The 17,918-nt window shown below is 51.5% G+C and overlaps 1 protein-coding gene across 2 annotated transcripts in view; it reads right to left on the reverse strand.

Moving 5' to 3' along the window:
* The window catches only part of SSH1 (slingshot protein phosphatase 1), a 59,871-nt gene extending 46,876 nt beyond the window's left edge, over nt 1–12,995 (reverse strand). For both annotated transcript variants that reach the window (XR_009005075.1, XM_057526810.1), the window contains exons 1-2: nt 12,761–12,995; nt 8,253–8,293 (exon numbers count right to left, since the gene is read on the reverse strand). Coding sequence is in view for 1 of the 2 variants with exons in the window: in XM_057526810.1 (XP_057382793.1) it covers nt 8,253–8,293; nt 12,761–12,829 (110 nt within the window). In the remaining variant the exon portion in view is untranslated. The remainder of the gene's footprint in view (nt 1–8,252; nt 8,294–12,760) is intronic.
* Nucleotides 12,996–17,918: the final 4,923 nt, after the last annotated feature.

Below are 17,918 nucleotides of genomic sequence, written 5' to 3' on the forward strand. Positions count from 1 at the left end.
CAAGACACCCTCTCAGCCTCATAGAAGCCCCCTGAACCGAGGAGGACCCTTCCTGTTTCGGGGAGGGCAGGGGGCTGGCCCGAGGTCACAGGCGGTCAGGTGGTGGGTACAGACGCGACCCAGCAGCCCCGCCCCGTCCAGGCACAGCCAACGGCACAATTCCGTAATTTACACGGCGGTCTGGGCACTGCTGATCCTCTCCCCACACGGCGGGGCAGGACGGCCGGGGGGTGCCCTCATCAGCACACTGCCTCTGCCGCGGGAGTGGGAACCACCGCCAGGGCTTTCCACACCCCAGAGTGGGAGCCTTGCGGGCCAGACGCGTGGTCTTGCCCCCAGCCCCCAGCCCCCAGCCCCATCACTCAGCACGCCCTGCAAATGGCTCCTCCTGACTTTGATTAATCCTCTTTGATTAATCCTGTTTTCTTCCTGCAGCCTTCCTTGAAACAGAAAGACTCCCGTGGATGTCCTCCTAGTCTTAGGAATTTCCCACTACACTGCCCAGATCCAGGGTATCTGACCACGGCACGACATACGCCAAGTATGAATTCTAAAGGCGGGAGTCCCTTCTGTTCAGACGGCCGCCGCCGTGCGTGTGGCCCTGCTCCGGGGTGAAGCGCGCCTGGCTTGATGCTCACTGAGGGGGGAGTGGGTCCGAGCAGAGCGTCCACCTCCTCTCAGCAGCCACACCAGTTCTCTCCATCTCAGCGTGACTTGGCGAGACGCCCCACACAGGGCTAACCTCGCTCTCAGCCTGAGAAGAAAGGAGAAACTCTGGACGGCCTGTTAGAAAGCTACCGAGAATGGTTAGAAGTGGTAACAAGGTAACACAGAACTAGACTGGTGGGTGTGAGTGAGGACTCTCGTTCTTGCATTTGGAAGCCACAATCTAATCTCATCTCTTCACTTTACAAAGGAGGCAGTGGGGGCCCAGAGACCTTTAGTGACTGGCCTAAGGTTGCACAGCAGATGACACATTGTAGGACAGAACCTAGGTTTTCTGACTCCCTCTCACAGCTTTGCTCCATTTACCACGAGGGTGATCGGGTACCACGATCACCCAGGAAGAAAGAGCTCGCATGAACGAGCGTTCTTGGTGTGCACACAGGCACCCCTGGTGTGCAAACACGCTCCCCCGGTGTGCTAAGTACACAGGAAGAATGAGACCAGGGCTTCCAGGCATTCTTTTGAAGTCTAAGCACTGGTATTTCAAAAGTTTAATGAAACCAACTAGACTCTGAGCAAAATTCATTTTAAGTTAACCTTAATAACTTTAATTATGTTCCAACAGAATCAAATTAACTCTTCACCTCTGTTCTCACGTGTCCCCATTCTAGGATGAGTTTTCTAACGACAACAAAAAGTATTTAACACATACTGAAGGCGAATTCTGATTTTAAAATCAAACGTTCCAACAAACTGCCAGGAAGAATACCGGAGTTAAACCGACAGGAAGAGCAGAATGGTACAACGACCCCAGAACGTTACACGTGTGTGCACCACAGTGTTTCAGGCTGGGAGTCGACGGGAGGTAGCTGCCTCTAAAGCCACGCGGGTGGGGACAGGAAGGGATGACCTGAACACAAACCTGCAGGTGCCCTGTGGGGACAGGAGCGGCAAGGAAGGGACACAGGTTTCTGAGTCACAGCGACCTGCATCTAAACCCTGGCTCCGGCCCCTGGGAACTGCAGTTTCCTACAATGGGGCAGGCACCTCTAGGGGGTGACAGAAACGAGACAAGCTGCATCAAGTTCCCAGCCCAGTGCCTGCACCTACAGGCCCCCGCTGAACGAGGGCCACGAGGAGCACCCCTCACCCTCCCTGCTGCCCGTCCAGGCGACTGCATGGGAAGGGGCATCGAGTACAAGTCTCACTCTAGGTCAAGGTCAGGGAGCTCACAGGACAGCGCACACCGCTCGCGGTGGGGCCCCTGGGGTTCCGGCCAGAAGGGAGGATGGCAAAGCCACGGGAGGCGGGCTTGCAGAGATGGCTCTGGAATTTTGAGGCTCAGAGCACAGGCTTTGGAGTCAAAGAGACTCGGAGCATGAGAGTCCTGGCTCCATCACTTCCTACTAGGCCAGCTACCTCCCTGAGGCTTTGTCTTCTCATCCAGAGAATGGGAACAGAAGTGGTGCTTTCCTTACACAGACTAAATAAAACAACGCCCATGAGGCAACTCACAGAGCAGAGCACGTTTGAAGGGCTCACTTCCACAGCCTCCGTCCCTGGTTCACTTTTCCTCCTCGGCACCTGCTAACACACTTAATGTACCTGTTCATCTTACCTACTGTCTTGTCTCCCCCAACAGAATGTCAGCCACAAGGGCAGGGATTTCTGTGCTTTGTTCACTGCTATAGTCTCAGCTCCTAGGACAGTGCTTGGCACACAGTAAGTGCTCAATAAAGATTTGGTGAATGAATGGCTTGTAAGCAGATCAGGACGGGGGTGCTGAGACTGAGCCAACAGCACCTGTATTGCCAAACTGCAGGGGGAAATCGCAGGAAAAATTTCTCTGTCCTTTGCTTCCTGTGTGTCGTCCAAGACCACTCTGAGTTCCTCACCATGAAACAGAACTTGGAAAATTCAATTTACAAGACCTTGAAGGCCATCCAGTGCACACCAGGCACTGGGAGAGGTGACGGGAGAGGCGGGGAAGGCTCTGTCCTTAGGGTGGGCTCATGGTCAAGTGGGCAGGCGCCCTGGGCAGTGGCTCAAGGCCTCGTGCTCAGAAGGGCTCCGAGCTTGGTTAATGCTCTGCTGTTGCCACCCTGAAATTCTTCATCACTTTTTAAAAAGTGGATCCACAATTTTCATTTTTCACTGGGCTCCACAAATTCTACAGCTGATCCTCCCAGCAGAGACCATTTATGTACTTCGGTAAGTACTACACAACAAGTCCCAAGTCTCAAGGAAATACTAAGGAGAGATGAATGCCTGTGGGGAAAAAAAGGAAGAGTCAGAAGTGACCACAGGAAGCGACCTGAGGAGACAGAGGCGGGGCGTTTGTCGAACGTCTATGATGCCGCAGGTTATTTTGCCCATTGGAAAATGAGGCCTGCCCAGGTCATGTGACAGCCAGGTGAGGTGACAGATGACAGAGGTGGAAGCCAAACCCAGGCCCGTCCCTCCCCAAGGCCAAAGCTCATGGAAAAAATGTCTAAGGGTCATTGGAGGTGTTATTGCAGAGGCCAATATGCAACATGGGGCAAACACAAGAGATGCCAAGCCTCCAGGTGTGAAGGAGCGTACGGGTGCTGAGTGGAGGACATGACGGTCTCTGGCATGTGGTCGACTCCTGCCGGCTCCCTGGGGCTCCTGGCCTCTTCCCACCAGCCAGTGATGCCTTTATATAAGTGATGCCTTTACACCCTGCCACATCTGCAACACTGAACAGAAACCTACTCGGTTACATGTCTTGTTTTCTCTACATTAGACTGGGGCATCTCAAGAACTCCCACAGACTGAGACTGGTGGGCAGATTCTGAGGTTGCCCAGGACCCCAGGCCTTGGTGCAGGCACCCTGGATGAGCCCGCTATGCTGAGTGTGCTGGGACCAGGGAACAGGATGGGAGAGCTGCTCCCTTCACTAGGTTATACCCTACGGCAAAGGTGATGGCATGGTCCCTCTCCTGATGGCATTCCCTGATGGCATCAGATCCTCCTGTCGGCCTTGAAGCAGCACGCCACCAGCCGTGGCATCTACGGCTACAAGAGAACGCATTCTTCCAAGAACCAGTGTGAGCCTGGAAGAGGACCCAAGCCACAGATGAGATCCCGGCCCTGGCCAACACCTTGACTGCAGCCACGTGAGACCCCCAGCAGGGGACGCAGCTCAACCATGTCCGGGTTCCTGGCCCACAGGAGCTGTGAGGGAATAACCGTGTATCGTTTTGGACCACTGAGTTTGGAGTAGCTTGTTACACAGCAGTAGATAGCTGATACAGCGGCCTGCTGCACAGAGCCCGGATGCCGCAAATGCTCAACACCTCTTGGCAGGACTTAAATGGACAGACTCTCAACAGTCGCAGTCAAGTCTTGACGGCTAAGAAACCGTCAAGAAAGGCAGAGAGAAACCTCAAAGGGTGGACAGGCCTCGAAGAAGAGGCTGTGAATAAAGATTGGGAAGTGTGATCTGCAGAGCAAGGACACACCAACCACCACCCCATCCTGACGCTGTCGGGGAGGGAGAAAAGCTTATATGGAGAGCGGGGTCCTCTGGGGATTTCCAGGTCAAGACCAGAAGGAGGAGAGGGTAGAGGGAAAGGCAGAGGTGTGAGGGAGTTCACAGTTTACCACTGAAACCAGATAAAACAGAGAAGACAAAGTCCTGCTGCTTTGGCCCAAACGTTTGCTTGGGCAAGTAAGAAAAGAAACTAAAAGAACTCTAATGATCATTTTCACGTGCTTGACTTGAAATACTGGATGAAAAAAACCCCCAAAAAAACAAAACAGCAAAACATTCACTCCTGATCCACACTCTGGAAACAACACAACCATATTCCCTCCCCAGGGCCCTGCCTGGCACACAACCACTTACGCCTCATGCCAGACTGAGGCGACTCCCAGGACGGTGAAGGAGCCAGGAGCTGCTGCCAGCAGGCCACAAGCTCACCAATTCCCACAGTCTGAACAGCGCAGCTTCCCAAAGGGGATCGCTGGAGGCCGGCAGCCATCTGCACACGCAGAGAGCAGGGGAGAGGGAGCGAGAGCTGGGTCTACGGCTCTGCGTCACTCAGCTTCCCTCTGGGCGGGCGCTGAGCAGCTCTCGAGATGTCCGCCAGAAGGCCTTCAGAGCAACCATCCGGATGACAATAAAGATTCTGCAGAAGGTGCGTTCCTACTTACACCTTACGGGGACGTCACCGGGTAAAGGACGCAGGCTGGTCCAAGTCACAGGGCATCCACGGGGGTGGCCTCTCAGCCCCACACAGTGGACGCGGCACCTGCTGGGGGTCAGGGCCTCTACTTCTGGGCCGTGAACCTAACGCTGATAGGAACACCATCCTCTGAAGACCAAACGTAGCCACTGTCCTCCACGCCCATCGTGGACCTGGCTCTGTGCAAGGAGCCCCACACAAACTATTCGCCAACCCTGAAAGGTCGTAGCTGTATCCATTTTACAGATGGAAGAACGGAGACCCGCAGAGGCACAGTAACTCCCAGATGCACGCTGGCGCCTCTACTAGTGCAGAAGCCAGACTCCGAGCCTAGATCTGCCTGACTCCAAAGCCCACATCTTTCCTCGACACATCTTTCTCACACATGAGTGCAATTTGCTGCAGAATCAAAACAAAGTTAATATGTTTAAACCGCTGAAGTGTTATGTGCAGGCAGAGAACTAAGACCCTGTCACTAAGATGGCATCAACAGTTAGGGACGAGACAAACACACAGGTACCTGCCAGGGAAGGCAGATAAGGTACCCAGCACGGAGAGAAACCAAGAGCCACCTGCCGCGGAGAGGGAAGCCACAGAGGTTTGGGATGGGAGCACGCTGAGCTGGCCATGAGGACTGTGGCCAACTGGAAAGGGAACTGGCTTAGAGAAAGAGCCTGGTCAGGGAGCAGGGGTAGGACTGAAAAACGGCACATTCATTTGACGAAAGGCCAGTGACGAGGGTGAAGGAGGAAAAGAGCGTGGGGACCAGCAGGAAGAAGCAGGGGCGCTTCCAGACTGGCGTCCCTCTGACAGTGGGGATGGTAAACTGACGCAGAGGGACGGGTTGACGGGTGGCCCCTCGGTGCATCAGGGGAGGTACGAGGACCTGACTGACGGTGCCACCGGGGGGACGGGGGAGGAAGAGGGCAGGTAAGACAGAAGATCCAGTCCACGGATTCAGCAATTTACTGGCTACACGTGGGTCTAAGATCACTTCTTGGAGGACCCGAAAGATGAAACTGTCAATTAAGGGTAGACAGAGGGGCAAGGAGAGAGGAATATCCTGCGGGCCCCAGTTTCTCTCCCTCCCCAGCACCCTTCAGAAACCAAATCAGGTCAGATTAACTTCAGGATGAATGTGAAGCAAAGAGAAATCTCCTCTCCCCAACTCTCCTCCCCAAGACGAGCAACGAATGAGGGACCATTCCACACATTTTTTTTCTCTAGGAGAAGCTTAGGGAGCACAGGCCTGAAAATGCAAATCCACACGCAGACGCCAATGAGTTTCAGTCAAAGCTTACTCTGGGACAGCAGGACTTCTCTTGTTTGGTTCGGAGGGTTAGAAACCAGGACGGTGTCCACTGCCTAAAACGGGGCGTGGACGTCAAGGTGAATGAAGAGGGGAGGAAAGGGGAGCCTGTGAGGATGGGCTCAGAGACCAGGCGCCCCCCCCCCAGCCCAGGTCTCCCAGAGCTCACGATGGCACTGGGGACCCACTGAGAGCAGCGCAGAGGGACTCACGGGGGTCACCGGGGCGATCTGACTTCCTAGGAGGCACCATCACAAGTCAGCGGGGCTCTTGGCTTCTAGCCCTGCTGCGGCCTCTACCCACCTGGGCGAGCGCAGCAAGTTCCCACGCGTGTACGTGCAACACAGCTGCTCAACTGAACCACGAAACTGGTCCCCAGGAAGGTGGTGTCCTGTGACAAACTCAGGTGCTGCGGGCAACGGAGGCCCCGCTTCGAAGGCCACCTTGGGCCTCGGATTCCTCACCTGCGACCTGGGGGGAATACCCCACCTCCTGGGGTCGTTGTGAGGGTTAGATTTGGCAACGCAGAGAGCTGCCGTCACTTCCCTTTGTACGGTCCTCTCCAGCTCCAAGCTGTGCAGAGAAAGGGACCTTTTATTGGGCCAGCAGCACATACACATTTTCCTATCACTGCTATTTGTAACTTCTTTATTAATGGAAACAATTCAAAACACTATGCTGCCAGTTCAGGAAGGGCAATTGAAAAACGAAAGGCCGTCTAAGTGAGAGGCTTAAATGCCATCTCTGGGGCAAGAGGCCTGGAAGAAAAGGATCGGCTTGAGGGGGAGAAGAGTCCAAGTCCACGTAAGGGCTGGAGAGGAGCTGGGGGCGTGGGGATGGTGCCCCGCGAGGCGGTCAGCAGGCCCTCCGCCCCGCTCCCCCTCCCCCACAGTCTCCGGAGCAGACTTCACTCCTCCCCTCCCCGCCTCCACCACTTGGGAATCCAGCTGATTCCAGCCTTTGAGACTCCCAGCAACCCAGACCCCCGGTCTGAAGAGCAAATGTGTCACTGCCCCTGCTCCTCCCTCCAGCATAACGTGAAAACGAGGACCCACAATTGTAATAAGACAACTATTTCTCTACACACATGAGCTTTAGAAAAAATGGTGCCTCCCTTCCCTCAAACACACAGAAAACTTCAAAGACAGGTGAGGCAGAGTTCTACCACTTCCGCGTGTGAGTTGAACCAGGAGGATAGCCTGCTATCAGTAATGAACGGCTGACCCCAGTTTCTGAACACGTATTTCCTTTTCCAATTAATTTTCCTCCTCCTCCCAAGATGAAACAGACATTAAAAAAAGAAAAACAATATCCTTTAAATTCTGTTTAATTCTTTTTTTTTAATCTAGCTGTTCACTTTTTTATACTCAGAGAGCCAGAGTTTAAGACTAGCTCTTTGGTGCAGAAGAATACATTATATAATGAAGTGCTAAATCTTCTGTAAACCAACAAAACACCCAATTTTTGGCAAAGAAAAACAAACGTGCTTTTGGCGTCTACTTGTGAATATAGCAACTGAGGACTACAAGCTTGAGAAACTTCTCAAATGAGTATACGTAAAGATTTCTCACTGGCACACATACACACACACACACACACACACACACACACACACACACACACAAAACACCTTGAATTAATAAACTGAGGAGTTGAATGTCTGTTTCAAATCAGCAACGTGCTTACCTCAAAAGGAATACCTTCCCAAAAGCAGGATGGAAAAGTGAGAACATATTAAAATGATTATTTTCTTTAAAGCAGAAGTAAAATCTGGAAGGAAGTTTATAAAGATACTCATCATCACGGTAAAGCCAGGGGGGTGGAATGCTGGCAATTATTTTTTTTCTTCTCTAAATGTTACATAATGTTATTAAAGCTGTTTATAGTTAAACGTCTGGATCACTTGTAAAGCTCTCCTCCTGTCTATGTGTTCTGGATCGTTTTTAAAGCACTACTAAAAAGCTGGTGTAGTCTTTCTCGAGGGTCCTCCCTTTTGGAAAGGCACAAGAGTATTTCTTACCTGCTTGGAAGAAAGACTTCAGGACGAAAACACTAAGTCTGCTTACCTGTGGTTTAACTTGCGATCTTCATCGCTGCCAGCCTCCAACTGCAGAGAAAGAAAGAGAATGTCACAGCCCAGATGCCGCTATCGACAAGCCTCAGACACAAGGCTCACATTTTCTGCTCTGGTGTCTGCAACAGATACAGATGTCCAGGAAACCTGGTTCCTTCCAAAGAGCCGCACCCTCTCCTTACCAATCCTGCTCTGCTGCTCCCCTGAGTAATTTCCGTGGAGGAATTTTCAGGTTTCCTGATGTTTCCCCACATGCCTCCCCAAGGCATCGCAGACCAATGCCTCCTAACAGAGCGCTCCCGGCCGGCACTGCTCTCCACACACTTGTTCAGCCCTGAGCTCTCCATTTTCCAGGGCTGCTTTGGAGCATATCCTGTTTTTCTGTTTTAAGGGGAGGGGGCAATGTCTTTAAGAGGCTGTTTCCTCCCTTCAAGCTAGGCAACAGCTGAGTGATCAACACCATTTTAAGCCACAACACACAAGTTAAAAAATAAATAAATAAAACCACCACCACCACCACCATTCCAGGCAAGTCTTTCTTAATGGAAGGTGGCCAGGATCAGGCTGCCTGTGGGTCCCGAAGCTCTTGGTGGTTCTCTAAAAGGCTTAAAGTTTAATATAAAACTTTCTAGGCTATTGGTTTATTTATAGACATGAGAGAAAGAGACATTTAATATTTCCTAAATGTTACAAGGCCAAGAGGGTTAGAGGCTCCAAAAGTAACCACGATTTAAGCCCTGACTGCAATTTTTCTTTTTCTTTTTTTTTTTCTTTCAAGGAGAAAACTCAAATGAGAAGAAAACACACATCCCAACAACTCTGCACCGCTGGGACTTGGCATGTTTTGTATGTTACACAGAGGAGCCCATTGAATGGGAAAGAGGGAAACCTGGAAAGCAGTGACGGCTGGAAGAGATGCAAGGCCGACTGAGGACAGAAACCAGACGGAAGCCAGCGGTGGCGGGAAAAGGGTTACGGGGATCATGTAGAGAGAGGTCTGGGCAGCAAGGGACACACACCACAGGTGGCAATTTCACCAAGGAATGAGTCCAGCAGAGGGTCCTGGAACCCCTACGCTGTCATAAGATCATGTATGTAACGCACTGGGCAGAGGCAGAGACCATCAGCTAGTTCCCACACTCCCCACCCGACAATGAAGGAGAAGTGGAAACATCGGGGACAGCTCTGCTGACCACAGGGCCACCGACTTCGGTCCCGAAGTGAAACATACACAAAACAACTCACACAACCGCAGGAACAAACTTAGCAGAGACTGCTGGGTCTAACCCAGTGGTTCTCAACCGGAGGCAACTGATCTCAGCAGAGGACGCCAGGCAAGGCTGGAGCCTTTCTTGGGAGGATACTACTGGCATCTAGTGGGTAGAGGTCAGAGTGCCGCTACACTTCCTCCAACACACAGGATGGGCCCCTGCCACAGACGGCTCACCCCAAGTCGGCAATGCCGAGGCTGAGCAACCCTGATCCAACCCCGCCACCTCAAAGGGACTGGAGATCTGCCTGTGAAAATGAGTCACCTTGAACGTTTGTCAAAAAATCACAACGTTACAACCCATTCCTGAGAGCTGCTGCTTTACCTATTCGTGGGCTCTCTGCCTGTTCTCACAAAAGAATGAGACCAGATTAACAGTAAAATGACATAAATGAGATAATTAAAGATTGGGGGGAAAGGAACAAAACTCAAGAAGAGGGAAGCACTGCTTGGCAGGTCGGGCTGTGACCTCCCTTAGTTCCCACGCTGTGCAGCAGGACCACGGGCTGGGGAAGGAAAGAAATGCCCTGAGTGTCTCTGATTCAACGAAGGATGCACATTTTGAGGAGTAAGGAAATGATGGGGGGGGGGGATACAGACTTCAAAATCATTTAATTCTCGCTCACTCTCTGAGATTCTCAGGATGAAAGGCAACGCAAGGTCAGTTATTCCAGAGAAGAAAGCTACATAGGCCAAAGAACACACATTAGAGGGAAGCCAGCCCTTTCAGATGAGCTGAGGCCCAGAGAAGGGAAGTAACCTGAGGAAGGACGGACCAGAGGCAGAGCCGGCCTGGCCCACGTCTCCTGATCCTGTGCACACACGCCTGCCCTCTCTGTTCCTTCTTGCATCTTCGTACCTCGCCCCACCTGGAAGAAAGCCTCACCTTCCAGGGAACATCCCAGCCTCTGCTGGCTCCCTGGGCAACTAATGCCGCTGATTTACTCAAGTTGAATAAAAGCTGGTTGAGTTTTATTCTTATTTTGGAGGTCACTGGCATTTGGTGAAAATAAGGCTTTCTATAATCATTTAAAATGTGCCTAGTGGAAACAACCCCAATGTCCAACAAAATGTACATCCATACCATAGAATATTACTTGGCCATAAAAAGGAATGAGGTCCTGACCCGTGCTGCAACATGGATGAGCCTTGAAAACATGATGGTGAGTGAAATAAGCCTGACACAAAAGGCTACATAGTGTATGATTCCACTTATATGAAATGCCCAGAATAAGCAAATCCATAGAGACAGAAAGTACATTAGTGGTTGCCTAGAGTTGGTGACAGCAGGGCAGGGGTGGTGGGAGGGAGGCTGTGGGTGATGGCTAAGGGGTGTGAGGTTTCTTTTGGGGGTGATGAAAATGTTCTGGAATTCGTGGCGATGCTTGTACAACCTTGTGCATATACTAAAAACCACTGAATTGTACACTTTACAATGGTGGATTTATGGTATGTGAATTCTATCTCAGCTAAAAAATGAAATAATAAAATAAAAAGTTTTAAATGTGTCTAAAGCAGAAATAGATCAGGTGCAAAGTAACGCAGGGAATGTGGGGTTTAGAATCGGAGACCTAGGCTGAGAGGCTCTCTGTCTAACCTCTTCCTGGAGCTGAAACCTTCACTCGTTGTTTTTGCGAAGGGACCATGAGATTAAGTGCAGAGAAGTACTTTGTAAACTGCAAGACAGCAGTAGTAGAAATGATGTAGGGGAACAGATGTCTCTGTGGGGGGGCCAGAAGCTACTGCGGACTCCTCAGCTGCAGGCTACTGGCCACCGTGCAGAGCAGGAACTGTTAGAATCTTCTGTCTGTAGACAAGATAACTCATTAATGGCTTCTCCTCGAGAGAAGGGGGCTGTGAGGTTCAACCCTGCAGCCACTCTGAGAGTGCAAGTCCCAGCAAAACAGGCTGAAGAGCTGCCCCACCAGGAGCTGGTGGGACAGGCAGGGCTGTTAAACCCCAAACAGGTCCTCTTCTCTCACAGACACACACAAACCTTTCCACGTTATCAGTCAACTTCCCCCCAGGGAGAAGGGGCCTGAATTGCTCAGATGCTGGCGGGGCCACTTCCTGGGCCTGCAGGGCCCCTCCTCCAGCCTCCTCTCCCTTCCCTAAGCAGCTCCCTGCCTCCTCCTCCAGCCTGCTGTGTCTGCAGGTCATCACTCGGTCCGGCCACAGATGTGAGTTTAGACCCAACTGGTTCTCCTGCTCAGAGGCCCGAGGCCCAGACTGGCAAGGTCCAGCCCAACTGTGCACTCAGAGGACCAATTCCCCAGTAACCCCAGAGCAAGAAGGAGCCAGTCCAGGACAGGCTGGGGTCACACGCAGACCCACAGAAACCCGCACAGCGCAAAGATGCACTTTCAGCCCCAGAAAGCACCGGTGCAATCCCAGCAACCCCAGAATCGGCCGCAGCCACACAGCCAGATGCACATAAACATGCAGCCCCGAAAGATACCATAGCAAGAAAAACCCAAACTCAGCTGCACACAAAGACATACGACACACAGTCACCCAGCACCCTGAGCTCACTCAGCCACTGTCACACGGTGACGCCGGCCCCCGAGAGGCACGGCCACTCACACCCAGAGCCGGAACTCCAGGGGCGTGCAGTCGGGAGAAACAATCTCACAATTCACAGGGTCACCCGGCAGCCTCTCCCCCAGCATCACACAGGCACGGTTCCCAGGGGACAGGCCAGATTCACGCACAGGGAGAGGCACACACAGGCTGGCATACACATGCATACATTCAGCCGGGCACACAGGGAAAGGGCCGAGACAAGCCACAGGGTCCTGAATCTTACAACCGGCATCTCAGGCAGTTACCCAATCAGGAGTCCCGGTCCCACGTCCAGTATCCCGCACAGTCACCCCCGGACGAGGGACACTGTCACACACTCACGGTCACCCCCCAGACGGGGCTCAAATTCACAGTCACCCGCAGATGGGGGTCACACACACACAGAGTCACCCCCGATGGGGGTCAGTGTCACAGTCACCTCTCGATGGAGGTCACACACAGTCACCCCCAGACGAGGGTCACACCCGCTCACAGCCTCCTGCACAGTCACCCCAGTCCGGCTGCCAAGGCTGGGTCGTCCCGCTGGGGCCCCGCAGGCCGAGGACCCCTTGAAGCTGCCCTGGCGCAGCCCCGGGCGCCCCGCACTCGCGGCCCAGGCCTGGCGCGGCGGCTGCTCGGCCAGGCCGGGGCGCGGGCCCGGGGCTCACCTCGCTGTTGCTGGCGGAGGAGGAGGCGGCGCTGGGCGTGGGCGAGCGCTGCAGGGTCACCAGGGCCATGGCTGCGGCGCGGCGCGCGGGCGCCGCCGAAACCTCGGGCTAGAGACGCCGCCGCCGCCGCCGCCGCCGCCGCCGCCCGGGCCGGGCCCAGGGCGCTCCAGGAGCCGCTCACGGGCGGCCGGGCCAAGCCGGGCCGAGCCGGGCCGGGCCCGCCCCTCCCTGTCGGCGTCTGTCGCCGCCCCCAACCCCCGCCCCCTGCCTCCCGCGCCGGCGCGCGCCGGGCCTGAGCGCGGGCAGGGGCAGCGGCCGGGGCGGGGCGCGCGTGCGCGGCGCGGGATCCCCCGAGCGGCGGCGGGAGGCCCCGGCTGGCCAGTCACGTCTCCCGCGCGCCCGACGCGCGCGCCTGGGCCGCGCGCCCGGCCCTCCAGCCTGAGAAGCGGGGGCGCGCCCGGTGGCAAGCAAGTCCATCCCCCGGAGGCCAGCCCCCTTCGCAGGAGGGAAAACTGAGGCCCGGCGTCCGCACGACCTGGAATGCTCAGGGCGGGGAGGTGCAGAGACCAGGAAATAAAGAGCTCCTGGTCCCTGCGCCTTGAACCCCGAGGAGCGGTCTGCAGAAATTAATTCGTTCATTCATTCATTAATTTATGAAATATTTATTGAGCACCTACTAAGTGCCAGGCACGGAGTATTCAACCGTGAGCAACATAGATTAGGCCTGACCTCAGGGATGAGACAGAAGTGAGTCAAATTACTAGGCACTTAAAAAAAATTATTTTGCCAGTCTTTTTATATGAATTCTTTCTATGTGTCCAGAAACCCAGCCAGCTCCTTGGGAAGACAGGAAGGGCTTCTCTGAAAAGGGGGCATTTGCTCAGAGGCCTGATGGATGAGCTAAAGGCCCGGAAACTGGAAGGAGATTGTCCATCAGAGGCCCGATCCTAGGGAAGGGAGGGGGAGGGAGTCAGGGTGCACTCTAGAAAGCTCCGGCTGCCGCTTGGAGAAGGGACTGTGGGGCAGAGGGGTGAAGGGAGACCAGGGATGGGCCGCTGCTGTCGTCCTGGGAGGAGGTGACCAGTATGGGGATGGAGAGAGGGACATGGAGTAAGATACTAAAAAGGTGGTACTGGCTTGACTTAGTAATAGCTTCAATTTCATTCAAATCCCCTCCCTCCCCTCTATTGCCCCACGCAGGTTGCACAAGCCTCCGCAGATTTACTGGTCCAGTCCTGCTCCCCATCCGTCTCACTGCCAAACCAGCAACCCAGCAGCCTCCTGGATCTCTCCAGCTGCTTCCCCCAGGTCCAGGGGCTGGGACCTCCTGCATATTCCCTCAGCATCATTCATCTCAAAGGTGGTTCTCAGTGGGGTTACTATAGCCCCCACTGAGTGTTGTGGGGTTTTTGTTTTTGTTGTTGTTTTGTTTTGTTTTTTAACTTGTGGGAATATTTTTTAATGTCTTGCAGATGGGGAGAGCTATTGGTGGTTCTGGTGTTCAGAGGGCAGGAGCCAGGAATGCTAAAAACGCTAAAAGTCGTGCAATGCACTGGACAGTGACGCTGCCCCCGCCCAAGGAGAATTGCTTCATTCCCACAAGACACCTGTGTGGGTGAAAACACCGTTCATAGTTATCTGAAGCCAGAACCTAATTCCATTTTACATATCAACACAAAGTATTTTTCACAGAATTTTCAGAAATGCAACTATATTTAAATAGAGGAAAGAAAATACTTTGTTTTGTTTGAGAGCTTTGTCCGGAGTTGTTCACCATTTGGGAAAAAGAGTTTATAGAGGGAAACACCACTCCTAATATTGGAGCAGTTGACCCAACAAGCAGGCATCTGTAGCTGTGCTCTTGTAGACAGACCGCCATATTTATTTAGCACTTATTTTAAAATGTCAAGTGTAAGACAAAATTATGGGCAATATTCAGTTGACTAGTGACTATCTTACTTCTCAACTCTGAACACATTCATTAAAAACAGACACACTTCAACACAACATTGTAAATTGACTATACTTCAATAAAAAAAAAAAAGAAAAAACCAGACACACTACTGAGACTTCCCTGTGTCCTCCAGGGGAGTTGTGCCCAAGATTTTACATAATGAAATGGATGTTGTTTCATCATGATGAATTTTCCTTTTATGTTAGGGCATTATAGATTTTGTTTTTTCACATTACATGTGGAGGTGTGCTTTATCATCTATGAATTTGTTGCCAATGAGTAAAGGAATCACCACACACTAGTTGTAAAAGGGGTGTGGGATTTTAGGGTCGAGAACCTTAAGCTGGTGGTTCTCAAATGGGAAGGTCTGAGAATTCCCTGGAGTCAATACAGATTTGGAGGCCCCACCCTCCAGAGTTGGCGATTCACTCTGTTTTTAATAATGCCCTAGTGATGCTGATGGTCCTGGTATGGGGACCTCGGTTTGAGAACCGCTCCCTGTACAAATGCCAAGGCCTCCTTACTGGTCTTCCCTCCATACCCTTCCTCTCCTAACCATCGAGAAATCCATACCAAGATCTGATCATCAAAACCGCAATGAGGTACCACCTCGCACCGGTTAGAATGGCCATCATTAAAAAGTCTACAGGGACTTCCCTGGTGGTCCAGTGAGGAAGACTCCACGCTCCGAATGCAGGGAGCTGGGGTTCGATCCCTGGTCAGGGAACTAGATCCCGCATGCATGCTGCAACTAAAAAGATCCCACATGCTGCAAAGAAGATCCCATGTGTCGCAACTAAGACCTGGCACAGCCAAAATAAATGAATAAATAAAATAAGTATTAAAAAAATCTACAAATAACAAATGCTGGAGAGGGTGTGGAGAAAAGGGAACCCTCCTACACTGTTGGTAGGAATGTAAGTTGATGCAGCCACTGTGGAAAAAAGTATGGAGGTTCCTCAGAAACCTAAAAATAGAATTACCATATGATCTAGCAATTCCACTCCTGGGCATATATCCAGACAAAACTCTAATTCAAAAAGATACATGCACCCTTATGTTCATAGCAGCATGATTCATAATAACCAAGACATGGAAACAACCTAAATGTCCATCGACAGATGAGTGGATAAAGAAGATGTGGTACATATATACGCTGGAATACTACTCAACCATGAAAAAGAATGAAATAATGCCGTTTGCAGCAACATGGATGCAACTAGAGATTATCATACTAAGTGAAGTAAGTCAGAAAGAGGAAGACAAATACCATATGATATCACTTATGTGTGGAATCTAAAATATGTCACAAATGAACCTATCTGCAAAACAGAAACAGAATCACAGACATAGAGAACAGACTGGTGGTTGCCAAGGGGGAAGGGGTTGGGGGAGGGCTGGAGTGGGAGGTTGGGCTTAGCAGATGTAAGCTTTTATATAGAGAATGGATAAACAACAAGGTCCTACTGTATAGCACAGGGAACTATATTCAATATCCTATGATAGGGACTTCCCTGGCGGTCCAGTGGTTAAAACTCCATGCTTCCATTGCAGGGGGCATGGGTTCGATCTCTGGTTAGGGAACTAAGATCCTGCATGCCACATGGCGTGGCCAAAAAAAACCAATATCCTATGATAAACCATAATGGAAAAGAATATTTTTTTAAAAAAATGTATATATATATATATATATATATATATATATATATATATATATATATAACTGAATCACTTTGCTGTATAGCAGAAATTAATACAACATTGTGAATCAACTATACTTCAATTAAAAAAAGAAAAGATCTGATCCTGCCACCAAGAAGGCACTAAACCCTAATCCTTCTACCCTGGCCCAGCTTAGCTTTCTACCCACCCCCACTGGTCCAGAGACCATCCCACCCCTTCTCACTTCCTCTTACAGCTGAGGGGCCCTCTTCCTTCCCACACTATCTCTTGCCAGACACCACCTCCAAAAATCTCTCCCTGCCCCCTAGACTGGACTCAGCGTCCTTCCCAGGATTTCATAGCTCTCCCCACACCTACCCCCAGACACACAGCATGTATCACTCAACATTGTCACAACTATCTCTCTGACTTGTCACATGGTTTCTAAGAAAAACCTCAGGAGCTGGGCTGGGACCAAGATGAGGGCACAAAATATAAGGGGGCAACCAAAACAACAACAACAAGAAACCTCAGTAACCAAGAGAAAGACTATTTTTTAAAGAATCAAAATTTATGCAAAAAAATCTTCGATGAAGGAAACGTCAACATTTTAAAATGGAGTTGGGTGAATTCCCTGGTGGTCCAGTGGCTGGGACTCCGTGCTTCCACTGCAGGGGGCACGGGTTCGATCCCTGATTGGGAAACTAAGATCCTGCGAGCCATGCAGCAGTGTGGCCAAAAAAAGAAAAGGGACCAGTACCATATGACTGATCTTCCTAGTGCCACAGGCTCCAGTGTGGCACAGCAAGGCGTTTTTATTGACCCTGTCTTTATTTAAAATTTTGATCATTCTAAACCCTTTCGTGAAAACCCTTCTGTGAAAAGGCCTGTGGGCCTGACTTGTGGCCTGTAAGGGGGTGGAGCAGGGAAAAGAGAAGTGAGAGCCCCCTGGTCTAGGCTTCAGGAGTGGAGGAGGGGAACCCACTGAAAGAGGCAGCTCCAAAGTTTTCTTGCATCCAGTAGAGCCCTTTCCATTCGGTATCATCATAATTATTTTTTCATTATGATTTATTTAATTATCTTTGACCTTGTAGTCTCAGCTCAGTTTTGCAAGTACTAAAAACAGCAAGTTATGGAGTTATTTGCTGTCTGCTAGGCGGTAGGCAAAGTGATTTGCCAGTGTGTTGGGGACAGGGGTTTATTAACATGTGAATGTCCCCCAGTCTACCTCCAGGGCCACCTCCTCCAGGAAGCCTTCCCTGACCTGAGGCTGGAAGGTAGGTACACTTTATCTGTGCTCCTGCTGCCCCTCTGCTTGTTCCTGGCTTGAGCCTCTTTCTTTATTTCTTGTCACATTGTTGTGGTTCTCATTTCATGGCTGAGGAAGTGGATGCACAGAGTGGGTTAGTCACACACCCAAGGTTACATAGCTAGGGAGTGGTGAAGCTGGTATTGGGACAGATGTTTTTCTACTTTAGAACTCAAAGACAGAGGTTCTTCCAGGATAGCCTAGGAGGGGAGAAGGGAAGAGAACTCTGCCGA

This window comes from Balaenoptera acutorostrata, chromosome 13 (genome assembly GCF_949987535.1).
Source record: "Balaenoptera acutorostrata chromosome 13, mBalAcu1.1, whole genome shotgun sequence".
NCBI lineage: Eukaryota > Metazoa > Chordata > Mammalia > Artiodactyla > Balaenopteridae > Balaenoptera > Balaenoptera acutorostrata.